The sequence below is a fragment of the Clupea harengus genome, chromosome 6 (assembly GCF_900700415.2).
Source record: "Clupea harengus chromosome 6, Ch_v2.0.2, whole genome shotgun sequence".
Classification (NCBI taxonomy): Eukaryota; Metazoa; Chordata; class Actinopteri; order Clupeiformes; family Clupeidae; genus Clupea; species Clupea harengus.
This window is the reverse complement of record NC_045157.1, coordinates 20600575-20628522: the sequence shown is the minus strand read 5'-3', so window position 1 is coordinate 20628522 and position 27948 is coordinate 20600575. Positions and strand designations below refer to the sequence as shown.

General features: G+C 41.0%; 3 protein-coding genes across 4 annotated transcripts; 2 read left to right on the top strand and 1 right to left on the bottom strand.

Moving 5' to 3' along the window:
* The first annotated feature begins 4566 nt into the window (after positions 1-4566).
* Positions 4567-4983, top strand: LOC116220684 (pleckstrin homology-like domain family A member 2). Its single transcript, XM_031568624.1, has one exon. It carries the CDS (start codon positions 4567-4569, stop codon positions 4981-4983), a length of 417 nt encoding a protein of 138 aa, XP_031424484.1.
* A 5547-nt stretch (positions 4984-10530) lies between these two features.
* LOC105906460 (pleckstrin homology-like domain family A member 2) lies at positions 10531-10947 on the top strand. The gene has a single exon (XM_012834614.1). It carries the CDS (start codon positions 10531-10533, stop codon positions 10945-10947), a length of 417 nt encoding a protein of 138 aa, XP_012690068.1.
* A 1023-nt stretch (positions 10948-11970) lies between these two features.
* Positions 11971-27882, bottom strand: slc22a18 (solute carrier family 22 member 18). 2 transcript variants are annotated; one of them, XM_042708052.1, is made up of 11 exons: positions 27465-27882; positions 26884-27137; positions 26644-26741; positions 26019-26164; positions 25016-25148; positions 18016-18128; positions 17811-17912; positions 16686-16786; positions 13426-13527; positions 12680-12800; positions 11971-12452 (listed from the first exon to the last, which is right to left on the bottom strand). In XM_042708052.1, exons 2-11 carry the CDS (start codon positions 27013-27015, stop codon positions 12268-12270), a joined length of 1233 nt encoding a protein of 410 aa, XP_042563986.1. In that variant the 5' UTR covers positions 27016-27137; positions 27465-27882; the 3' UTR covers positions 11971-12267. The 2 variants fall into 2 exon arrangements, with proteins under 2 accessions (XP_042563986.1, XP_012690148.1); XM_012834694.3 differs by having other exon boundaries at positions 27527-27882.
* Positions 27883-27948: the final 66 nt, after the last annotated feature.

Below are 27948 nucleotides of genomic sequence, written 5' to 3'. Positions count from 1 at the left end.
ACACTGGTGTGAAATAGCATTTCCAAGGCCCCTTATTGCCTGAGAGAGAGCCATTGTTTACTCTAGTTCTCAGTTACACCACCCTGTTGAACAAGCATAATATAAGTTATGGGCATATAAGAAAATTCTGCAAGGCATTACATCCATGCTTTTTTTTTTTTTTCACTGTCACCCCGATGGCCTTGTTCTTACACAGCCATGCCCCCAGCCCTCTCTGTGCCACCTGCTTTTGTTCCCACGGTTTACTCCGCCTGACTCAAATAGTGGAGACTTATCTGAACAATGCCATAAATACCTGGCATGTCCCATCACAAGGGCATTTACTGGGATGCCATGCGTGTGGGTGGCGTGCATTTGAAAACGGAGAGCCGTAAAACGAGACCCCTCTGTGTTCTATGTTTAGATGCATAACAATGGTGGCTCCCACAGGGTATGTTCTTGTTAAAGGGTGCCTGTTGAAATGCAGCAGAGCGAGGACCCTGGATTAGAGCGGGCATTTTATTGACATCCAGTTCTTGCCTAGATTACACATCTGTTTGTTACCATAAAAATTTGTGAGAGGCCTGTGATCTTTTATTATTTCAGTAAGCTCAAACCTTTATTCCTCTATGCATTTGGAAGAGGAGATTATGGTTATTATAAACAGACTTATTTAACTACACAGTTGTAGGTGAAGTTTAGCATCTCCTCTTCGCACTTAAACTTTGCAATTTTGTTTGAATTCATATTTAGTGAATTCTTCTAAACTTATTTGATTTGTAGCATGTGTGAGGAGTGAACAGTTGCATCTACAGATAAGTGCCTGCATTTAAGTGAGAAGGATGTGTTTCACACCCTTGTTTATTCTGTGAGTCGAGTGAACAGCAGTCGGAACTCTTCCGTCATTGATTTATTCCACACCCATACCAGTCACACACATTCTATTCATCGATCCCACCTTCCTTGTACTTAACAGTGCCCATGTAGGCTATGGGGAGGTAAGAGAAAATGAGGATGATAAAACGACGCAACCAAGGGATTCGCACTTGTTTCAGATATACTTTCAGTTTGGTTTATTAGAAAAGGGTTGTGCCACATCGAGATCTCATGCTGTCACACATTTGATAACCTTAGAGACAAAACTGCTCCACTCCTTATCTGCAAACAACCTTTCCCACTGACTCACATGCAAGTACACACCAAAGTTTGAGTGTCGTGACTCCTGACTTCCTGTGTCAATAAAATCTCTTTTTCTTTAATGTGGGGCTGAGACACTTTTATTTTATGATGCAGACTTTGCCCAGTGGAGTAGGTCCAGTCCAGTTTACTCAAGTCCACCCTGACCTCTCTGTGTTGCTGGTGCTGTGGTAGTGAAGGAGCTGTTACATTTCCCAGTGCTGTTCCTCTGATAAGGTCCATGTCACAGACTCTCAGGACCAGAATACTGACACACTCTCACACATCCAAGTTCACACACACACATATACACTAAAAAAGGGAGTGTTGGGAAACCGTTGTGAGCTTAAAACAAAACCTCAGGACAGTGGCTTTATGGGGCGCCGTTTGTAAAATGTTGCACGTTCGAAAATCCTGCTCAGTTTTGGTACATTTAGCATTATCATATGGAAAAAAAAGCATGACAATATTCAAATGTCACTTTTTCAAGCATTTAGAGATAAATTCATGTAGCTAAATTCATGCGATAACTTTTCCAAGGATCATTTTTGGCAGTAACACAAAGTTGTTAAATAATATAAATCTTTCATCTAAATGTTAATGTTAAATGTTAAATGTAAATGTTAAATGTAAATGTTAAATATAAACGTAAATGTTCGATGTTATATATAAATGTTAAATGTAAATGTTAAATGTAAATACAAATATCAAATGCTAAATGTAAATGTTAAATGTAAATGTTAAATGTAAATGTAAATGTAAATGTTCAGTCTACATGTCAGACTTGACGACAGAACATTACAATATTTACGGTAATTCATAGCTTTCAGTCACACTTCAAGGGATACCTTGCGGGCAAATGCTAAGATGTCGACCAACAGTGGACATCGTCGAGCAGTGCAGCCTACTCAATTACGATCGCCATTAAACACAGATCATACCACAATAGCCAGACAGAGATATCTAGAAAAAAAATTACATTTTGGGAACCTGTGATCCCTTTACTGCACCCGCTGATATTTGTATTTCTATAACGTCGTAGAAGTCCCTGCCTGAGCTCCAGTTTGGAGATATTTACATCTATCTAATAGAAAATCCATCCCCCTACACACCTCAAAAACTGAAAGCCTACCAAAAGCACAGATAGTAATAACATTTTCAGACGGGGATGGGTTCATAACGATGTCGTCTGGAAGGTGAAAACTAATAAACATCTTCATTATCAGAGCAAAGATGATTGCCATTTAATAGCTAGCTACCAGCTAGCGAGCTACATGCTGTTAGCTAGCAGCCTTTAGCCTACCCAACACTGTTCTTTATCATTTGACACAATTTCCTGGTTAACACAAGTACAACCACCTGGTCTGGCGAATGACAACTGAAATTATCTTCCCAAGTATTTTCTACTGGCATTGTAGTATTACCAGTTAGATGACAAAATACAGTAGCCTAGCCTACTTGCTTAGGTACTTGTCGCAATCTCAGAGCAGAAACCGGGTAATCCAATTTTAATCGTGTTGATGCTTTGTTTCTTGACTTTATTTCTTGATCTATTCCCGTTTTAGGTAGTTATTCTGATAAATGAGGCGACCAAAACAGAGTTACTGCTTTTATTGCAAGCTCCAAAAATAAGGCTACTTTACTGCCAGCCTGAGAAAAGTTGACCCAGAAGACGTCTACAATCAGCTGGAAACAGCCGGGCTTGTCTCCTCGCCGATTTGAACAGCCAACCGAGCAACAACTGTCTGGCATTTTACTACCTATGTCAGACAATTTTAAAGCGGATATATTAAATAATCTTGAATGAAAGATGGTCAGTTCCTGTATAAATTCCAGTGGTAGACAGCTGTGGACTGTATTTCTTGCCCTCAAGCTGGTAATTCTGACGTGACGTGAAAACTATGAAAGCCAATTACCGTAAATATTGTAAGGTTCAGTCTTCAAATCTGACATGTAGACTGAACATTTAACATTTACATTTACATTTAACATTTACATTTACATTTAACATTTACATTTAGCATTTACATTTAACACTTATATTTAACATTTATATATAACATTGAACATTTACGTTTATATTTAACATTTACATTTAGATGAAACATTTATATTATTCAACAACTTTGTGTTACTGCCAAACATTATCCTTACATGAATATCTCTCTAAATGTTTGAAAAAGTGACATTTGAATATTGTAGTGCTTTTTTCCCCATATGATAATGCTAAATGTACCAAAACTGAGCAGTGTTTTAGAACGTGCGACATTTGACAAATGGCGCCCCATAGTGGCTACCTTAGCAAGTGTATAGGGCATGCGCCATAAAAAATGGAACTATCAACTGTTTCTTAAATAATCCAGGATTAGTAGACGTAAATTAAATCTATGTGATTATGAATATGTGAATATGAACAAACAGATAATTTAGAGTGAATTTGGTAGCAGGCAATGAATCATGGGAACACAACTAAGGTCACAACTTTCTGCAGTAGATGGCAGCCTGAACACTTAAAGTAGCATAACGGAACAATTGCTAATCGCTAACGATATGCTAGCGGCTAAAACAAACGAAATCTCTTGAAATGTGCTGACTGACATTATGACAAACTTAGTCAACAACTGTCCTAACACAGTCAAACATCAAGCAAATGCAACACAAGACAAAGCAAGAACAGCAAATAAGCTACTTACTAGTTCGGCAGACAGTAGAAACCGGGCGGCTTCAGGCAAACCTACATTTAGCAGTAATATGCCTATGGACCCTGGTATGGCAATGGCACGGAGGCGATTCTCCATATTAAAAGTCATTGTAGCGCCCCAATTTTTAAAAAGCTGTTATTTTAAGGTTAAACTGCTTATCCTAACCCTAATCCTGATGTACAATTACTGCATAATGCCACTTTAAAGATGTGCAGGCTATATCAGGCAGAAATGTCAATGGATAAAAAAAATGTCTCATGAAAATATAATTCACTTTGAAAAATCGTAAATATATTCTTTCCCCATGTGTACTTTTTGGGCATAGCATTTTCAGGTTAAATATAATCAAATTGTCATTGTGTAATTTGTATAATAAATGTAGGTTAGCTTAAGTAAACACTGACCCCTACTTGCCATTAAATAGCCCATACTTTATTAATTTCAAACAACTGCTTTGATGAGCTTCCACTTTCATGCTGCTTGGTTCAACTCTTCACGGCTCAGAAACCCAACCTACTCGTACATTCCATCCTGCGTGACGTCAGCTGGGAAGGGTGCAATCACTTGCTATAAAAAGTTACTGCTCCGACTTCCATTCATAGCCAACATTTGGACTACACGCGGCCGACAAGCGAGCAATCGGAGACACGCGCGCTGCTACCCACATACATTTAATTGGCTACACAACTGATTACTTTGAACAATGAAAATGTCTGCTGCCGAGACTTGTAGCTCAAACGTTTTGAAAGAGGGAGAGTTAGAGAAAAGACGCGACAATCTGCTTCAGTTTTGGAAAAGAAAGACGTGCGTATTAACGCCAGATAGTCTGACCATATACCCTGACGCTCAGAAGAAAGCCAAGGGCAAAGAGTTGAAACTTCAGGCGATTAAGAAAGTTGACTGTGTGGAGAGGACAGGAAAGTTCGTCTACTTCACCATTGTCACCAATGACAACAAAGAGATAGACTTCAGATGCATGGACGAGGATGGATGTTGGAATGCTGTCATCACCATGGCACTGATTGACTTCCAAAACCGAAAAGCCATTCAGGACTTCAAGTCACGGCAAGAATCAGACAATGCATCTCCGGGACATCCAGACAGACACATGGCGAGAGCTCCATAAGCAACCCATAAACGGCAGTTAACAGTTTTCAGTGGTGAGTTTACTCGCATTGATCATATTCCCAGTTTACTCTGTATTATGCGGTTCTTCTGTGTGAAGTTTAAGCGATGCGCACTTAAACGTGCCCTGAACAACCTTTCAATTTCACAAAATGTGAATGGCAAATGTGAAATTTTAGTAAAACTGTTCTTTTTAGGTCACATACATGCATACAAATTTAGTGACTGACAGTATTTTCCATGTGTCCAGTACAGACCATGAAGACAGTCGTTGGACCAAAGGAAGGATTTACTGAGGGAAGATGAAGGACTAATGAAGGAATGAAGGACAGAGAAGCTGTTGTTTGGGACTCGAAATAGACCTTGCTACAGCCCGCCAGCATGTCACAAAGCCTGAAGACTACATATAGGTATTGTCCACCTCTCTTTGTACTATAAGGAAGACTGTATTTTTTGCCTTTGAATACAAACACTTGAAGACTCATCTTACTCAATACCATACTATTCTGTTGGCATTGTATGCTGTAGGATGTTTCCCAACCGTTTTGATTACATGAGAACTAGATGACCAGTAATAAAAAATGATCCAATATTTCTTAGTCAAAATATATGTGTATGAACATTCAGAATAACAATTCTAACATTTGCTTAGTCACATAAGATAAATCCTAGTGTATTTCTCTGCAAGTGTTTCAGAAATAGAATGTCATTAAACAATTTAAGGCCCAAGTGTGCGGTCATACAGGGACCCTTCTCTGACCATCTGAGACCGGAGGAGGAATTTAACAGCTGATGATCAGTCTCAGCAGTGATGCAGTCGAAATCTCCCACACATGCAGGCTGTATTATTCATAGTGATGACTATTGACACTATTTTTATGATGTAGTTGATGTGTTGAGTCGTGAGTTGTCATATCACGAACAACGGGTCCTAATCTCCTATGCATTGTGTTCATTTAAAAAAGGCATGACTGAACACTGGTGTGAAATAGCATTTCCAAGGCCCCTTATTGCCTGAGAGAGAGCCATTGTTTTACTCTAGTTCTCAGTTACACCACCCTGTTGAACAAGCATAATATAAGTTATGGGCATATAAGAAAATTCTGCAAGGCATTACATCCATGCTTTTTTTTTTTTTTCACTGTCACCCCGATGGCCTTGTTCTTACACAGCCATGCCCCCAGCCCTCTCTGTGCCACCTGCTTTTGTTCCCACGGTTTACTCCGCCTGACTCAAATAGTGGAGACTTATCTGAACAATGCCATAAATACCTGGCATGTCCCATCACAAGGGCATTTACTGGGATGCCATGCGTGTGGGTGGCGTGCATTTGAAAACGGAGAGCCGTTAAAACGAGACCCCTCTGTGTTCTATGTTTAGATGCATAACAATGGTGGCTCCCACAGGGTATGTTCTTGTTAAAGGGTGCCTGTTGAAATGCAGCAGAGCGAGGACCCTGGATTAGAGCGGGCATTTTATTGACATCCAGTTCTTGCCTAGATTACACATCTGTTTGTTACCATAAAAATTTGTGAGAGGCCTGTGATCTTTTATTATTTCAGTAAGCTCAAACCTTTATTCCTCTATGCATTTGGAAGAGGAGATTATGGTTATTATAAACAGACTTATTTAACTACACAGTTGTAGGTGAAGTTTAGCATCTCCTCTTCGCACTTAAACTTTGCAATTTTGTTTGAATTCATATTTAGTGAATTCTTCTAAACTTATTTGATTTGTAGCATGTGTGAGGAGTGAACAGTTGCATCTACAGATAAGTGCCTGCATTTAAGTGAGAAGGATGTGTTTCACACCCTTGTTTATTCTGTGAGTCGAGTGAACAGCAGTCGGAACTCTTCCGTCATTGATTTATTCCACACCCATACCAGTCACACACATTCTATTCATCGATCCCACCTTCCTTGTACTTAACAGTGCCCATGTAGGCTATGGGGAGGTAAGAGAAAATGAGGATGATAAAACGACGCAACCAAGGGATTCGCACTTGTTTCAGATATACTTTCAGTTTGGTTTATTAGAAAAGGGTTGTGCCACATCGAGATCTCATGCTGTCACACATTTGATAACCTTAGAGACAAAACTGCTCCACTCCTTATCTGCAAACAACCTTTCCCACTGACTCACATGCAAGTACACACCAAAGTTTGAGTGTCGTGACTCCTGACTTCCTGTGTCAATAAAATCTCTTTTTCTTTAATGTGGGGCTGAGACACTTTTATTTTATGATGCAGACTTTGCCCAGTGGAGTAGGTCCAGTCCAGTTTACTCAAGTCCACCCTGACCTCTCTGTGTTGCTGGTGCTGTGGTAGTGAAGGAGCTGTTACATTTCCCAGTGCTGTTCCTCTGATAAGGTCCATGTCACAGACTCTCAGGACCAGAATACTGACACACTCTCACACATCCAAGTTCACACACACACATATACACTAAAAAAGGGAGTGTTGGGAAACCGTTGTGAGCTTAAAACAAAAACAAAACCTCAGGACAGTGGCTTTATGGGGCGCCGTTTGTAAAATGTTGCACGTTCGAAAATCCTGCTCAGTTTTGGTACATTTAGCATTATCATATGGAAAAAAAAAGCATGACAATATTCAAATGTCACTTTTTCAAGCATTTAGAGATAAATTCATGTAGCTAAATTCATGCGATAACTTTTCCAAGGATCATTTTTGGCAGTAACACAAAGTTGTTAAATAATATAAATCTTTCATCTAAATGTTAATGTTAAATGTTAAATGTAAATGTTAAATGTAAATGTTAAATATAAACGTAAATGTTCGATGTTATATATAAATGTTAAATGTAAATGTTAAATGTAAATACAAATATCAAATGCTAAATGTAAATGTTAAATGTAAATGTTAAATGTAAATGTAAATGTAAATGTTCAGTCTACATGTCAGACTTGACGACAGAACATTACAATATTTACGGTAATTCATAGCTTTCAGTCACACTTCAAGGGATACCTTGCGGGCAAATGCTAAGATGTCGACCAACAGTGGACATCGTCGAGCAGTGCAGCCTACTCAATTACGATCGCCATTAAACACAGATCATACCACAATAGCCAGACAGAGATATCTAGAAAAAAAATTACATTTTGGGAACCTGTGATCCCTTTACTGCACCCGCTGATATTTGTATTTCTATAACGTCGTAGAAGTCCCTGCCTGAGCTCCAGTTTGGAGATATTTACATCTATCTAATAGAAAATCCATCCCCCTACACACCTCAAAAACTGAAAGCCTACCAAAAGCACAGATAGTAATAACATTTTCAGACGGGGATGGGTTCATAACGATGTCGTCTGGAAGGTGAAAACTAATAAACATCTTCATTATCAGAGCAAAGATGATTGCCATTTAATAGCTAGCTACCAGCTAGCGAGCTACATGCTGTTAGCTAGCAGCCTTTAGCCTACCCAACACTGTTCTTATCATTTGACACAATTTCCTGGTTAACACAAGTACAACCACCTGGTCTGGCGAATGACAACTGAAATTATCTTCCCAAGTATTTTCTACTGGCATTGTAGTATTACCAGTTAGATGACAAAATACAGTAGCCTAGCCTACTTGCTTAGGTACTTGTCGCAATCTCAGAGCAGAAACCGGGTAATCCAATTTTAATCGTGTTGATGCTTTGTTTCTTGACTTTATTTCTTGATCTATTCCCGTTTTAGGTAGTTATTCTGATAAATGAGGCGACCAAAACAGAGTTACTGCTTTTATTGCAAGCTCCAAAAATAAGGCTACTTTACTGCCAGCCTGAGAAAAGTTGACCCAGAAGACGTCTACAATCAGCTGGAAACAGCCGGGCTTGTCTCCTCGCCGATTTGAACAGCCAACCGAGCAACAACTGTCTGGCATTTTACTACCTATGTCAGACAATTTTAAAGCGGATATATTAAATAATCTTGAATGAAAGATGGTCAGTTCCTGTATAAATTCCAGTGGTAGACAGCTGTGGACTGTATTTCTTGCCCTCAAGCTGGTAATTCTGACGTGACGTGAAAACTATGAAAGCCAATTACCGTAAATATTGTAAGGTTCAGTCTTCAAATCTGACATGTAGACTGAACATTTAACATTTACATTTACATTTAACATTTACATTTACATTTAACATTTACATTTAGCATTTACATTTAACACTTATATTTAACATTTATATATAACATTGAACATTTACGTTTATATTTAACATTTACATTTAGATGAAACATTTATATTATTCAACAACTTTGTGTTACTGCCAAACATTATCCTTACATGAATATCTCTCTAAATGTTTGAAAAAGTGACATTTGAATATTGTAGTGCTTTTTTCCCCATATGATAATGCTAAATGTACCAAAACTGAGCAGTGTTTTAGAACGTGCGACATTTGACAAATGGCGCCCCATAGTGGCTACCTTAGCAAGTGTATAGGGCATGCGCCATAAAAAATGGAACTATCAACTGTTTCTTAAATAATCCAGGATTAGTAGACGTAAATTAAATCTATGTGATTATGAATATGTGAATATGAACAAACAGATAATTTAGAGTGAATTTGGTAGCAGGCAATGAATCATGGGAACACAACTAAGGTCACAACTTTCTGCAGTAGATGGCAGCCTGAACACTTAAAGTAGCATAACGGAACAATTGCTAATCGCTAACGATATGCTAGCGGCTAAAACAAACGAAATCTCTTGAAATGTGCTGACTGACATTATGACAAACTTAGTCAACAACTGTCCTAACACAGTCAAACATCAAGCAAATGCAACACAAGACAAAGCAAGAACAGCAAATAAGCTACTTACTAGTTCGGCAGACAGTAGAAACCGGGCGGCTTCAGGCAAACCTACATTTAGCAGTAATATGCCTATGGACCCTGGTATGGCAATGGCACGGAGGCGATTCTCCATATTAAAAGTCATTGTAGCGCCCCAATTTTTAAAAAGCTGTTATTTTAAGGTTAAACTGCTTATCCTAACCCTAATCCTGATGTACAATTACTGCATAATGCCACTTTAAAGATGTGCAGGCTATATCAGGCAGAAATGTCAATGGATAAAAAAATGTCTCATGAAAATATAATTCACTTTGAAAAATCGTAAATATATTCTTTCCCCATGTGTACTTTTTGGGCATAGCATTTTCAGGTTAAATATAATCAAATTGTCATTGTGTAATTTGTATAATAAATGTAGGTTAGCTTAAGTAAACACTGACCCCTACTTGCCATTAAATAGCCCATACTTTATTAATTTCAAACAACTGCTTTGATGAGCTTCCACTTTCATGCTGCTTGGTTCAACTCTTCACGGCTCAGAAACCCAACCTACTCGTACATTCCATCCTGCGTGACGTCAGCTGGGAAGGGTGCAATCACTTGCTATAAAAAGTTACTGCTCCGACTTCCATTCATAGCCAACATTTGGACTACACGCGGCCGACAAGCGAGCAATCGGAGACACGCGCGCTGCTACCCACATACATTTAATTGGCTACACAACTGATTACTTTGAACAATGAAAATGTCTGCTGCCGAGACTTGTAGCTCAAACGTTTTGAAAGAGGGAGAGTTAGAGAAAAGACGCGACAATCTGCTTCAGTTTTGGAAAAGAAAGACGTGCGTATTAACGCCAGATAGTCTGACCATATACCCTGACGCTCAGAAGAAAGCCAAGGGCAAAGAGTTGAAACTTCAGGCGATTAAGAAAGTTGACTGTGTGGAGAGGACAGGAAAGTTCGTCTACTTCACCATTGTCACCAATGACAACAAAGAGATAGACTTCAGATGCATGGACGAGGATGGATGTTGGAATGCTGTCATCACCATGGCACTGATTGACTTCCAAAACCGAAAAGCCATTCAGGACTTCAAGTCACGGCAAGAATCAGACAATGCATCTCCGGGACATCCAGACAGACACATGGCGAGAGCTCCATAAGCAACCCATAAACGGCAGTTAACAGTTTTCAGTGGTGAGTTTACTCGCATTGATCATATTCCCAGTTTACTCTGTATTATGCGGTTCTTCTGTGTGAAGTTTAAGCGATGCGCACTTAAACGTGCCCTGAACAACCTTTCAATTTCACAAAATGTGAATGGCAAATGTGAAATTTTAGTAAAACTGTTCTTTTTAGGTCACATACATGCATACAAATTTAGTGACTGACAGTATTTTCCATGTGTCCAGTACAGACCATGAAGACAGTCGTTGGACCAAAGGAAGGATTTACTGAGGGAAGATGAAGGACTAATGAAGGAATGAAGGACAGAGAAGCTGTTGTTTGGGACTCGAAATAGACCTTGCTACAGCCCGCCAGCATGTCACAAAGCCTGAAGACTACAGTATAGACTGAAGTGGCTGAACACGTTTACAAGCAAGACATATTTAATGAAAGAAAGCTTTCATGCACATATGTATTTATTCATTCATGTTAACACATGAACATTTCAACATGATATTTCAATGTTTTAATTTATTTCATATTTCAAAATATTTATTCAAATAAATGACTTTTCTACAAAACCCTTACCTACCTGGTCTAGAACATTTTTAAAGCAGTTCTCATTTTTTGAGTTCATCTATCTTAAAATCTTGTGGTATTTATGTAAAAGAATCAGAAATGGAAATATTTGTATAAACTATGACAATTTAATCGTTGCCTATTTAGTTTAAAGTCATCTTATCAGTGGGAAAGGAGTACTTTACTCCTTTTATCAGTTAATTCCTTCCTACATCCTCTGACTCACTAAGACTGTAAAGAGTTGTCCTTGAAAGGTGTCTGTGCCAACACTGAAGTGCTTTGGACTGCCAGGTGTGTCCTTTGATGCTTACGGCACTCAAGACTCAAACTGGTCATTCTGCACACATCACACAGCAGTCATAACCAACCATAGGTGAGATTGGACATACCTGTCAAACACTCGACACTCTAACAAAAAACTTCATCAAATCCATACAATGTTTATAACATACTACCGGTAGGTGTTTAATATAGGAGGAATATATAGTAGGCTTTGAATACAATCAGGTCTGTGCAAATACATACAGTTTTACAATCCAAATTGCATTCATATAATTACAGTGCAAGTTATTATTTATATCATCATTTCGGCTGGTGATTTTGGCTATCAGTAAGAAAAAGTACAACATATCGTCTTTGTATATCTCATATCACATATCTCATGTATCATCACAGTCTACCGGTATGGAATGCTTGAGTTTCCAGCCTCTACTCAAACTGTGTCACAGTAAGCATTGTCATAACTTTTTGTGTTTCTCCGATCTCCTGTCCTTAAAAAGGAGAATAAAGACAGCAGCGTTTATGGCACACTGAATGTATCCAAATGAAGGCACCCCGTAGTTCTCATACAGGAAGCCTCCAATGGTAGGGCCAACTGTGCGCATGAGGGACTGTACTGAAGCACACAGCCCCATCATGGTGCCTAGAGAGAGTGAGCAGAGGTACAGTCATACTCACATGACACACAAACACACACACACACACACACACACAGACAAACAGGCAGACAGACACAGACAAGTATGCAACAACATTTTATGCAACAGGTAGCCTAGCAACTATACTGCAGAATGACTAGGCTTTTGTAGGAGAAAGCTGACTGGTTCAGTGTTGAGCTATGTCATGGCTGTGGGTTACACACCCCCATACCTGTGTCCGTTGAGGGCACACTCTTTGTGAGCACGCTGTCTGTGATTACGTTGAACATGCTGAGGGAGAACATCATGGGAACGACAATGAAACAGAACTGGAATACATTGGCCATAAGTGCCTGTTGAACATAACAAAAAGTAAAAACAAAGACAATTTGGGAAGGACAATTTGTGTAGGGATGCTCTGTTAGGCTAAACAATGTACACATTGAAATGAAAACTGGGTGCGTCATATGTGCCATTATTGTATTAAAATGTTCAAGCTCAAACTCAGGAAAGTTCCGCTGACACCAGAAAGCACTTTGTGTCATCATGTGCTCCACTTGCAGCACAGTTTCTAAAAATGTCACTTGATTCAATTTTAATGGAATTGAATTGGGGACGGAGAACAGAGCAGATGCTGTATTTTGGTCGAGCCCTCAGGTTACGGGGCAGAAGAAATGAATGGGCCAGTCAATGAAGTTTCCTGTGCACAGATGGGAGCGGGCTGGCAGCTCACACTGACACTCACACTCCCAAGCCTCTGCTGCTGGAGTTAATGTGTATGCTAGCTTAATTACCTAGTTATAGTTAATAGTTAATAAGACAGTCTTCAATTAATTTGTATTAGTGACTAACAGTAATTCAAGTCATTGGTGGGTTTCATCTCACAAATGAGTCTGCTTGTGCTCATGCTCAGGCCTATGCATGTAGATGTATGGACACACTATGCTGTCTGCCCCCTCTTGATGCAGACATCCTTACCTGGGCCAGGCCCACCAGGCTGGCTACACCAACAGACAGGAGCAGCAGAGAGCTCTCTGGGTATCTGGCTGTGAGGGGTCCTATCACAGCCCCCTGCATGACCTGATGAAGGACAGGGAAGACAAGAAAAACACAATAATAAAAACAATATCAGCCCTTGAAATATAAACCATCTGGTGGATTTAATGAGGACCTTGTGAGGACAACACTTTTGTCCTCACAAGTCAATGTAATGTCATCCGATTATCAGTAGTGCATACCAAATGACTGATGTTCTTATTTGTTGACCGCCTCACTGTCATCAATGGGAATACACAATTAGAGAGCCACGGGCCAGTGGGGAGCCGTAGTGCAGCACTAACGTCAGTGCCACCCACCACATACGGGTCTAAGTGCCCACAAGCACCCAGGTTTGAGTCCAGCTTGAGGTCATTTCTCAAACCCACTTCCCATCTCATTCTCTCCCACTCACTTCCTGTCTGCTCTTCACTGTCCTGTCAGTAAAAGCTGGAAATAAAACTTAAAAAGCAAAAAGAAAGAAAAAAATCCACAGACTGGCACTAAAAGACCACTTGTGTGAATGTGTGTGTACAAATTAGAGGAAAGGAGGTGGGCAGGGCTGTGCAGAGAAGGATTTTCTTGAGCAGTGACGCAAAAACTGAGTGGCCTGGGAGTTGGCCCTGTGGGCTGTTGTCTAACTGCTGCCACAGTGGCGTAACTCTGAGTCTTATCAAGTGTATATCTGGAGCACCTGCGCTCCCTCTGAAGTCTCCTGACTCATGTGACTTTTGGTCCTGATGACTCACATTCTCCCAGTGCTTTGGGAAAGTTAGGTGCCTTTATTCCTTACATACAGTTTAATTGCTGTGTATATCATCAATACATCTTTACACTGATCAACTCTGTAAGTTATATGAATTGAACCAGTGAAAAAAAATGTAATTGTGAATTATGTTTATCCATCTAAATGCATAGCCACCTTACCTTCAAACACAAATGTAATCATACAAAGTCATCACATTTTCATGACAACATTTTCCTATTGTCATAATAACATGATTAACAAAACATATACAGTATACCATAAGCAGCCATGTCGGAGAGCTTATATTTTCATTTCCCTGTTCGAATGGAGTGTGATTCAGAAAACCTATGACCTAGAGCCGAGTGCTGCTTACGCACGCTTACAGCACCAGGCCTACATCCTCTAACTGCCATAAACACTCCACACCTACACACTCTATGACCAGAGATTATGGGCAGACATTCAACAGAGAGAGCAGCCAAACTAACGTAAACTTCAGCCAGCAGACCAAATAAATCAACCCATACTCGCTACCCCCTATTAAAGCTCAGCACAAACACAATGTGCTTACAAATACAGAAGGACAAGGCAGGGATGGGTGTTGTGATTGTGAAATGAAATAGTGCAAGGTACCTTGTACTAAAACCAAGACTCGCTACTTCTCTACTTTAAATATTTCACTTTAAAAAAAAAAAATATATATATATATATATGTATGTATGTACAGACACAGCATGGGGGAATGGTACACAGACCACAAGGCCTCCATATGAGCAGGCTGAGCAAGTTGTGTAATATTTGACATTAGTTTAGATGTCAGATGAGCTATTTATCTGACACAGTCTTTTCACACACACAGAAGTTTGTGATGTGTCAGATAAACAGCTCATCTGACATCTAAACTAATGTCAAATATTACACAACTTGCTAAGCCTGCTCATATGGAGGCCTTGTGGTCTGTGTACCATCCCCCCCTGCTGTGTCTGTACATACAAGCTCTATGTTGAGTTGGAGTGGCTTGGCTACTACACATGGCTACTGCCAAGACACAGACTGAGGAGGAGACAGGTAAACAACAAGCCCGTCTCATCAGAAGTATGCGCTAACACATCATGAGATTAAGAAATAGCTTGTTAAACACTGAGTTTGTGTAAAGTAGCATGAACCACTAAACCATTCTTCCGGTGGACTCTGAAGTGGATGCTAAAAATATGGTTTCGCATTCCACAGTCCATATTATAACACCGCCGTATTACAATAGCTCACGTGGTGAACAGGATACCATGAGGAAAACTTCATAAACAAGTTCATGTGAGCTTATCCACCAGTTAAAAGGAATTCAAACTCAGCTGAAATCTTTGGTACTTTCTTTTCGATAACAAAGACGGTTCAGTAAAAGTGAAACCGCTGTAGTCTGAGAGTTGGACCCCCTATCTAACTCGCTCTCTGTGCTCACAGAGGCTGCTGTGCTACAAGCAATGTGGGAGTACCCGACACAACAAGTAGCGCTTTCTTGTCTTCTATCACGCTTGGCAGGGGCCTGAATTCCAGCATGGACACAACACTAGCGTAACATAGTGCAGACATGTGACCTGAGATTAGATTCTGTGGTAAGACGTTCTCAAATACGGATTTGTTTAGAGCTACAACTTGCAATCGCAAAAAGGAAAATAACTTTCTAGTGCCATTTCTACGCAGGGAACAAATAGCCTTTTTAAGTATTTCACCATATTTGAATACAGTTTAAATAAGTTGCTCCATTGGTATTGTATTTGGTGAAGAGTTACTCTGGAGAATCAATCAATCAATCAATTCAATCTTATATAGCGCTTCTCTAAATACCCAAAGTCGCTTTACAGAGTCCAGAGTCCAGTAGTCATTCATACACAGTCATACCGGTGGTGGTAAGCTACATCAGTAGCCACAGCTGCCCTGGGGCAGACTGACAGAAGCGTGGCTGCCAATCAGCGCCTACGGCCCCTCTGACCACCACCAACATTCATTCATATTCACAGAATGGTGGTATGCAGGAGAGGTCACATGAGATCTATGGTTTCAAGTTATTGCATCATAATGTGATCAACCCCTGCAATACTGCCTGACTGACAGACAAGCCTGGGATGCCATGGATGACCATTGCTGACAGCACAAACTATTACAGTGGGAGACACTCATATGTGAAACCAAAAGTGGGATCATCCACTTTTTATTACCCTATATACTGCTTGAGGTTTGCATATTTTCAGCAGATTTGACTACTGAAGAATCTGTCCCAACCCTATAATGTGGTGTAGGCCAATATGCAAAATAATTGTCGAGAAGGGACGCTCCGGACCCAAAGGGAAATGTCTGGCTGCCAATTATCTTAGCTCAAACATGTCATGGTCATTCCATGCTCCTCCACATCAATAGTAGCAGGTGTAGAAGAACCCTCTCATGGAGCCTCACTGCTTACCATCTGCACCACGCCAAAGTAGGCCATGAGGTAGCCATTCTGCTCCGCTGCCAACTGGAAGAAATTCATAGCGATGATGGAAAACATGACTTGAAAGATACCTGTTTTAGGGGAGAGGGAAGGAAGAGTGACAATAGGGAAGAACACACCATTTAGTACACATGAAGAGGAGTCAACAATAGGAGCTCTAACGGTGTACACTCAAAACTAACAGAAACACGCTTTGACATCATTACGCTCGCTTCTTATACAAATAAGGGGGCTCTTGAAAATCCCCCTCCTCCAAAAAAAAAAGTCCTGGAACTTGGAATGAGTTGAGGCGGGCAGGACACACCCAAACAGCGTAAGGCTGGGGAGCTGCTCCCTGTCCACATGACAGATGTGGAGTTCCGTATTCTGAAGCCATGTTTGCTCTCTAGGTGTGTCTCTCTGAGTGTTTTTCTTTCTAGTGGAACTGGGGTAAGGGAGGATGGGGAGACAAGAGCACATGCACCAGGGAAAAAATGGGGTGAGGGCTAAGGTATTTCCTGTTAGCGCACAAACTCAAGAGCCCTTCACTGCTATGACGAAGGGCTTTTTTTTCAGGCCCTACTGGTTGTGTGTTTGTAAGAGACAGTGGAGACATATGGGGCAAAGGTGAGGCAGGAATAACAGACGAGTGGAGAAAAGAAGAGGAAAATCTGTTTCTGCCATTCCCATCACTCCTGCACAGGACCAGTGATGCTGTGTCCTGCCAAAAGAAACATGGCTGCAGGAGGGGTGAAATTTTTTTTTTTTTCTCCTGGCAGATGTTTGTCATGTTCTTGCCTGAGTCAGGCTTTCCAAAAGAAGGCTCACACTGGATGGAAAAATAACTTGGATACAACAAAGAAGTCCAATGTCTGCACTTGCATTTTCACTTATTGATTATATTTTCCAAACAGTAGTTATTGTTATGCTGTAACACTTATGTGTAGATTCTCTTATCGAGTAGTGCTTTGAAATCTAGCAGCTAAAGACACTGTGCTCTGTAATGGAGTTCCTACAGTATATGAATACTTCATAAAGTTAATTTAACATTTCATGATGGTTAAGTGTAATAATGTAACTCTGCGGTCCACCATCTTACAAGAGGAATATAGTCACCTGAGGGGAGGCCTGAGGTGATTTTGACTGTGAAGGTCTTCGCCACGCCAGGGTACTTCATGAGCCTGGTGATGTCACCCAGGTTAAAGAGTGAGCGGCTCTCTGAAAGCAGATGATGTCACGTAGGTCATTAACACGTGGAAACACTGTAAAAATCATGGGCTATCTCAAAGCTTGAAGTAAGACTTGCTGAACAGGTTCTTACTGTCACTCTTCTCCTGCACACGCTGTTCTTTGGTGTGTTTGGGGATGAACTTCAAAACCAACAGCAAGCTGACAAAACTCCCGACAGCAGCCACACAAGCAGCACATGTCTCCCTGTGAAAAATAAATCACACTTGCACTCTAAAGATATGTACCTGTCTTATACAGAAATGTAGCCAGTCCTATTAACATTACAGTTATATTTAACACATTACACTGTACAACGATGTACAATGACAAATTATTCTTTAAATAATTCAGTAGCAGAGATATGTCACCATAAATGCAAGGCCTTGGCATGAATAATGACCTACTGTAATTTGTTCAGGAAGAACTAAAATAGAATAAAGGTCTGAGTATCTCATTTAATGGGAACAAAATGTTGAACATGGTCGTTTTTCACAGAGGTTAAAGAAATCATACGCACTAGTGTATTTGTATAATATGCCCTGTATCTGTCTGAAGACTCTAGTGTACAGTCACCCACACAAAACGCTGCCCAAAGAATGCCCGGAGCAGATGGACTGAGAAAAGACGCCTTTGTGTTTCGTTGGGACTAAAAATAATTGAGAAATGCAAAAATCCACGCCTCACAGTCTGTTGAAAAGGTCAGTGAAAGCGAAGGCAGACCAATCCCCACATTAAAATCATCTGAAAAGTGGTTGCGTGGTCGAATAAGCCTGACTCATGAAGTCCAAATGCGTAGAGTAAAACAGAACACTTGGGGTTCTTATGTCACACATGACAGTACCAATATTTGTCACACTAAACACAGATGTGAAAGATATACACACATCCAAACCCATTCCAGATGATTCCTCACTCCCTAAAACATGCACATAACCTGATCTGATTGTACAAATATTATATAAGATATTCAGGTTTGTTGAACAAACACATAGATACAAACAGAAAGAGGGAGAGAAATACAGATAAAAAGTTTGTATTTGTGTACCCATTCCTGATTTTCTGTTAATGGACCTGTCAGGAAAACAGATTCCCTTTCTTCATCAACACACTCTGGGCGTCACTGAGGAAATGGGAATGCTTGAGGAATGACTCACAGGAGCCGTAGCCACAGCCAGCCAGACACACACACACACACACACACACACACACACACACACACACACACACACACACACAAACACACACTGGTAGTCCAATATGACCACACACACACACACACACACACACACAAACACACACACACACACACACACATACGCATGCACGCACACACACACACACACACACACACACACACACACACAAACACACAAACACAAACACACACTGGTAGTCCAATATGACCACACACACACACACACACAGACACTCAGACAGACACACACACACACACACACACACACACACACACACACACACACACACACACACACACACACACACACACACACACACACACACACACACACACACACACACACACACACACACCCTCAGCTGTGTCCCATACCACAACCATTACCACTGTGACTGTATGGACCCAGGACAGCTGTGAGTGACAGACACTGTAAGGAGATACCGAAGGGCCTGACCACGAGTGTGTGTCGGTGTGTCAGCTTGCATGTCTGTGTGAGAGGGTGTGCAAGAGGGAGTGTGCAAGTATCCGGTGTGTGTGTGTGTGTGTGTGTGTGTGTGTGTGTGTGTGTGTGTGTGTGTGTGTGTGTGTGTGTGTGTGTGTGTGTGTGTGTGTGCTCGTGGGTGCCTGTGTTTGTGTGTGGGTTAATGTGATAAATTGTGAAAATTCATTGCGCACAAACTATGAAACACACAATGCACATACAAAAAATGTCTCCTGTTGACGTTAGTTCCACTAAATGTGCAGGATGGAAGAGACGGGGGCGAAGTGATGAGGCCAGCACTGACAGGGAGGAGAAACAAAGGATTAGAAGAGGCAGTGCCCTGCAACTACCACACACAGCCTGCTTCCACCCTACACACACAGACACACACACACACACACACACACACACACACACACACACACACACACACACACAGCCTGCTTCCACCCTACACACACACACACACACACACACACACACACAGCCTGCATCCACCCTACACACACAGACACACACCGACACACACACACACACACACACACACACACACACACACACACACACAGACACAGACACAGACACACACACACAGACACACACAGAGACACACACACAGACACACACACAGACACTGCTGAATCCAAACTAGCCAGCTATATTCTCCTACTCTAATGAGTAAAGAAAATGAGGTGATCCAGTCCTCAAAAATGTCTAAAATATTTACACAGAATTATGAATAGTCTTTCTCTTCCTAATCCTACTAGAGATTTCCAATGGATGTGCATGTGAAAGACATAAAACAGAGCTCAAAAGGACAACATTTCGGCTCGGCTTTTCATTTCAATTCCGCTGCAGGAGCCAATCCTTCCTTTTCAACGAAATTCCAATCAAGTCATAGCCTTAGAGATCACCACAGAGCCCAGAAAAAAAAGGCGCATGACGATAGACATATCTCTTTTTATGGCACCCTGCGTGATAAAGGGAGCTTGGCTCGGGCCTGTGTGTCTTTTTCTCTTGTCAGGGCGTGTTGGGACTTGTCCCGTCCCTGCTTCCCCCTTAGGCCACTAGTCTGAGGCTTTCTGCCAGACACTATTACAACCACACAGCAAACACCCAAAGGCAATTACTCCATTCCCAGGGGTCTGGTCGCACCTTTGTGTGCTCATAGGTGCACCTGAGTTTGCTGGTGACAATGAATGAAGTCTGGTCACACACAGGAAATTGAACATGATAAATGAGCAGGAGCCCCATGATGGGAGCAGAAATGAGCCCTGTTCTAATCCCCCACATTCAGAGGAAATGAAAGGAGGAAAAGGGGACTTCCTCCTGTGGAGCCCATCAATCAGAGAACATTGCTGTTGGAGGTGGCCCTGGAGTTATGGGACAGCCAAGCCAGAAGTAAGCACATGCATGCCTTTGAGTTTAAAAGCTCAAGGCCAGCTGAAAGTTGTGACAGTGCAGGTTGGTGTGTGATTAGTGTGTATAGCCAACTAAAGTTTGTTGTGTGTTATATTCTGTGTGTGTGTGTCTATGTGTTTGTGTGTGAGAGTACTTGTGTTTGTTGTGTGTATATGTCTCTCTCTATGTGTGTGCTTTGTGTGTGCTTTGTGTGTGCTTTGTGTGTGTGTGTGTGTGTGTGTGTGTGTGTGTGTGTGTGTGTGTGTGTGTGTGTGTGTGTGTGTGTGTGTGTGTGTGTGTGTGTGTGTGTGTGTGTGTGTGTGTGTGTGCACGCGCGTGTGTACGCGCGTGTGTGTGTGTGTGTGTGTGTGTGTGTGTGTGTGTGTGTGTGTGTGTGTGTGTGTGTGTGTGTGTCTGGCTGGGTCAGGCTGGCATGATCAGAGCGCAGACAGCCCCTGCAGACCTCTGACCTGTGAGGGGCCTGAGCCGGAGTCAGGCTGACTGGGCCCTGCAGGATTGTCACCATGGCTCTCCAGCTCTCTGGCGACACTCACTCCAGCCCCTGAGCCCTGAGCCCTGATCTGCCCCCCCAACCCCCACCAACCGCTAATTTACTGATGACGGGACACCAGTGTCTCCTGAGGCATTCTGGGCAAAGGAAGCATTATCTTAGAACACACAAGAGTTCTTCTGAGTGTCACGAGGAGGCCATAAAAAAACGTGGTAGCACATGCAGACCACACAGAAATTAATGAAATGGAATCAACACACTGCTGGAATGAAAAGGCTGTTTAGGGGAACAGCCTCCTACCACAGGCCTTATTTGGACACTGGGATCACGGCTTCCGTTTGACCTTATCAGAGGCTGAGGACAAAAGCTTTGTGTGTGCTTGAACACACACACACACACAAACAGAGAAGGAGTATCCAGTGGATTGTCGTGGGTTTATCTTTACAGCTGCAGTTGAACCCTGCCCCTCTGACTGAGCGAGGGAGGTCAGTATGCAGGTGGCTTTCCATGGGCTGTGGCGCTCCACCACAAAGCCAGAGGCAGATCAAACAGAACACTCCCAGATTTGACAATTTCTCACACACACACACACACACACACACACACACACACACACACACACACACACACACACACACACACACACATTAACACACATACTCGCACAGGCAAGGACACATACAAATACACACACATATAGGTCTACTAGGAAAGAAACCACCTCTAGTTGTACGTTTTTTAAACAAACATTCCATTATAACTTGGCATGTGAAACAAGCACATAAGAGCCTACAAACTGTTTTACACACTGTACAGTAATGAAACCTCCTCATTTCATCATTACATCATCAAGACAAATATTCATCTTATACCGCTTATCTTCCTAAGTTCCTGTTCACGTACTGCTACTTTTTGCGGGTGTTTCTATGTTAATCATATGAAAGCGCTAATTGTTAGCCATGGCTCATTGAAGTATATGTACGTGTAGGCTTCAACCTCTGGAGCGCTTTGCGAGTGTAGCATTCGTCAAAAATGACATTTGTCGGAAATATGTATGTTCTCAAGAGAGCGTTTGCGTACTACACAGGGACTTCCCAAGCCTCGACATTATATACACGTTGGGCTGTGTAAACACACAGGGCTATGTGTCTGTCCTGAACGTGTGCCTTGATTGAGGGGTATAGTTGCAGAGCCAGCCCTGAGGCATGAGTCACAGCCCCTTCCATCAGTCATCAGGCAAAACACTGAAAGACTGAGACACTGCAGTGTTTGAACAGCTCTGCATGAGTGCACTCTGATGCTCACTGTGTATATTGCTATCCATTTATGACAAGAAAACATGACAGACTATGGAAATTGTTAAACTCCATGTGGAAGGACAATTGTGTAAATTTCTCCTTGAGTTGTGTTTTGGAAAAGCTGAGTTATGTCTATGAAAATGGGATTACCAGTGGTTTTCTCCAGTGACTAAACACAAGGAGAGGACATCACTCCTTCATGGCGGTAAACCCTAAAACTTCCCCTCAGAGGACCACTGACTACATCATTAGTAACAAGCACACAATACCAAAGAAGGGGGAAGACATTATGGCAAAAACAGGCTTTATGGGAAATCAGTCCAACAAATTCACAGTTTCACTGTTTTGCTTGACAAATGAACCAAGTAAAATTCTGCCTGGAATAAAAGATTTGGTAACACTTTGCTAAAGCCCACTTTCCTTAAAGCATTACAAACACATTAAATGGTTATTATGTATTCATAATTCCTCATAATGATTGACCTAGGTCTATATAACTATATATACGTAGTAATACACCTGAATTTCCCTACCGGGATTCATTCAAGTTTATCTTATCTTATCTAATTTAATGACTGCATTCATAAAGCGTTACGATGATAAAGTAATGTTGAAGTAATGTTAATGTTAAAGTATCAGAATGCACAATAAAGCTTCTTTTACTTCTTGATAATGGCACCCATGACATCTTGGCCCCAATGTAAGATGCTGTTTATTTACCAAATGCTCTTTATGGAGCCATATGTGAATCCATACAAGCTTTCAATAGCTTTTAATAGTTGTGTAGGGCTTATATACAAGATTATAACCCTTTATGAGTGCAGTCATGTCTATTTATAGTTATAGACTTAAGTCAGTCACTAGGATGCATTATAAATACATACATACATTCATAAACATTTATATATGTGTTTACAATGCTTGATTGATACCGGGTTTAAGTTAAGTGTTACCAAAGACTCCCTTTGCTGTGAATTCTGAGTGAAAGAGAGAAAGAAAGAAGAAGACAGAGGCAAAGGTGAAGAGCCAACCTGGTTTAACCTGAAACTGGAGAGAAGGAAAACACCAGCAAGGGTAAGATGCACCCCGACAGACGTGTTTGCAAAATGAAGGAGTTTATTGCTGGGATTACAGGTGATCCTACAGCACCTCTGGTGTCATCTCTGTTTAGATTTTATTGGAGCCTAGAACTACAAATCAAACACACTGAACACTTACTTACTTGGTGCTTTCCTTTTGTGTGAATGCTTTGAATAGTTGACCTTGAATGGTCAGAAGCATAAATGTTTCAAGTCAGCTGCTTACATATGAAAATGACTAATGACTGATAGATTCTAAAAATAATTCATTTTCTCAACATGCACCCTGTTACTGTAATGATACATGTGCTAGATTAACATAGGCCATCACAGGCTGTTTGTACATGTAAATGCATCAGATCTGCTTTGATACAGTACTTTATAAAGGAGTGTTAAGAGTGTGTTGGTTTTACCTGGGGTTTAGAGCTCAGATGTCCATCTCTATTTTAACACAAAGCTGCCCTCTACTGGAGACTTAAAATATTCAATGTGTTCCTGCTTTACACTGACCTACCAAAAAAGCTTTAGTATAATTTCTTATGCTGTTGTGCTGTTTATGTAGCTTAGTATTTGAAGCTTCAGCATTCATTACGCTTCATCAATCTACTTAAACATTTCCTTGGGATCTACTCTTTTTTGGGGGCGGTTTCCATTCTTATTGGTATTTTGTTGTTAGGCAACTTTAACTCAGAAATCCACCTCGCCTTCAAATGGACAGGCACATTGCATTCCACATTTTCCGTGAAAATTGGACGAATGTACGTTAATATAGCTTACCTACTGACTCATATGTGCTGGCCAAAAATTCCCATGGTCCTTCCCTCTACCAAGCGGAATAGTGCCACTCCTATTACCGTGTTTGCATACTGCCTCTTTAGACCATTAATCATTTAAGCCATCACTCATAGGTTATAGCCCTTAATTGCATTGGTAGCCATTCAACCTAGAAAGCTAGCTTTTATCTGCCTTCCTTCCTTCCTTCTCATTTCTATTTATGAGACACAAGAAACCTGACCAGTTGGATGCTAGAAAATGACCTGCCACCGCCACAATCACAATTTGATTACTTAAAATGCAGAGGAACTGACATCTTTATGTCATCACGCACAGCGTTCCAGCTTACCCATAGCGTGTGCTGAGGGTGCCCCCTAGAGAGGAACCTGTGATCATCCCTATGCCAAAGCACAGGCCCAGTTTGGCCAGAGCATCAGCCCTCTTGTCGGGCTCGGTGAGGTCAGCCACCACCATCTGAGTCCCTGCAAAACAGTAGGACTAAGATGAGGATTAAACAGGACTGTAACACTGCCAGTACACTAAACACAAAACAGTAGGACTAAGATGAGGATTAAACAGGACTGTAACACTGCCAGTACACTAAACACAAAACAGTAGGACTAAGATGAGGATTAAACAGGACTGTAAGACTGCCAGTATAGTAAACACAAAACTGTATGTAGTACAACTGTGATGCCACTAAGGGCAACACAATTAAATGTGTATATCTCTGTCTGCTCCAAAGGAGCAATGCCTTGACTTCAAGAACATTCACCAACCTTCAGCAAATGTAGCACATCCTAAGTCATTATAGTAGCCTGATTATGAAAAGTTTTTCTTTATCTTTATTCAGTAATTCTACAGGATAGATACCCAAGGCAGAGGCCTAATATGACAGCAGAATTTTAGCATAAAACCATTTTGACAGTCAAATTTAGAATAAAATTACATGGAAATGTATGGACATGGATCCAGTTTCACAAAGGCTACAAAAAAAGATGCAATAAAGGAAGAAGCAAATAGAAATAAATGAGAACACTGATAAAAATGTTAATGAGATATAAACGTCACAGAATAGCCACACGAGACTAAAACAGTCCACATGACACATTTATAGTGTGAGCATATGACTTAACCCTGCTGATAACTTCAGTCATATTATCTCCAATACACTTTTGTGACACATTAGCACATCCAGCTGAAAGGAACACTAAGACTATAATAATGAATCCTTAAATATTCTCTGTTGTTAAACATTGCATGCAATGAACATGCACTTCATCATATGACATGAAACATTATTACATCATTTAGTACAGTGCACAGTTTGGCATTTCTAGCATGAACATCACCTGGTAAGACATGCATGGCCACTGCAGGGAGCTTGTGAATGAAGAGCATTGCAGTGCTGTCAGTCACAGACAGCAGCACAAAGTAGACAACAGATGCCATGCAGGACATAGAAAGAGCTGCCCGAGCCCCAAATATATCAGCAAACCTGCCAAACAACACAAACCTCTGTCATCTTTTCTCTAGACAGGGAATTCACATAAAATCATGTAAATCATCTGAAACAGAGTCCAGGGTCCAAAGTCAAAGAGTTTAGTATTATCTAGTAAAGAGACACCATCCAGAACTGTTTAACATAGACTGCACCAGGAACATTTTGTGGACAGCACATTTTTTCATGAGGTCATCTACTCAGGACCTCTGGAATATATGTTGATGAAGTGAGAGAATTCTGAATATGGTGACATGTACAACATTAGCGGTGCCTATCAATGAATGGAGTGACTACAGTGCACATGAGGCTGTGAATGACCAAAGTGCCAAAGACTGTCCTGCATGCATGAGGCAGTAACTGAGCCCTAAGTCAATTACACTGGAAATAAATTGAGTTCACTTAAACTTCAGTCTCTCATTACGTTTGGCTTTGATTTACAGCTTAGCGAGAACATAGATATGAGATTTACACACCTGCCAAATACGGGGCCTCCAAGGAGCTGAATGACTCCTACTGTTGTTTGGAGATAGCCAAACCACAAGGTGTCAAAACCAAGCCTCTTGGCCAAATACTGTACAGAAGTGAAGAGGAGTTTTAGCTTTCATTTATTTTACAATTTCACAAAAGGCAACACACGCGTCAGTGCAAATCACCATGTTGCAACAATGAAATGTGATGAAGCTGCGTAACATGATATGTAACAACGTACTTACTGGTGTGATAGAAAACTGCACAAAAAGACATGTGATGTCTATAGCGGCTATCAGATAAGTGACCAGAATCACCCTCTGCCTATTTATGCCGGCCAGAGAATCCACCTTCTTCGTCCGTGTGTTCGACTCCATCTCTTACTCTTCCTGGAGTGTGTTCCAAATTCAAATGTAATCCTTTTCTGAACCCCTTCCCTTCGTTCAAAACGAATCAAACAGCAAGTTTTCTTCTGCTGCCGGCTTGACGTAAGACACGGCTGTTGAAGGCAATTTGATTAACACATTCTAAGCGTCTTTAGTCATAACATGTATACAAAACTGCAATGTGTTCCATTCATAATGACAGTGCATAAATGTAAGGGAAAGGTAAGCATAACAGTGTCAATAGTGAACTCGGCAACTTGTTGCACTTCGACCCAGTGGCAACATAGCTGCTTGGCGATACAAAGTACCTTTCTGCAAAGAATGTGCCACAAACGCATACTAAACAATCGTGAACTATCCTGGTCGTAAACATAAAGTTATGTCCATGGCTACAATACAATGAGGAAATCTAACGGATATGTCAATCACACACAGCCTACCTATTTCATTGAATCGACTAGATTGTTGAGAGCTACGATGGTAGTAACATGTTACATTTTACCTGTTACTGTTCAACACTGTCACTGTCAAGTAGACATTTGAATATGAACTCTATATATAATCCATGTCCTCTGTAAAGTGTATTTGGCTATTGTTTCTTACGCAATGGTTTTCTCGCCATCTTGGTGTTGAGTAAGGATAATGTTCAAGTCCTCCCACTTTTCGCGGCGTAAACACACAGAAGGCGTGGCCAGGAACATACCTTTATTAAGAAACAACCTTCCAGTTGACACTGGGTCCATTACTTAGATTAATTGAACTTAACCGATGAAGACACATTTTCAGTTATTGCAATGAACACACATTTTATACTGAGTAAGAACACATCTTCCATAAATTGATGTTCATTATCAACTGAGTTATTTTCCTTCCACAGTAGCTCTACAATGCAGGCTAACAATTCTGGTGAAAAATCAGCCCAAC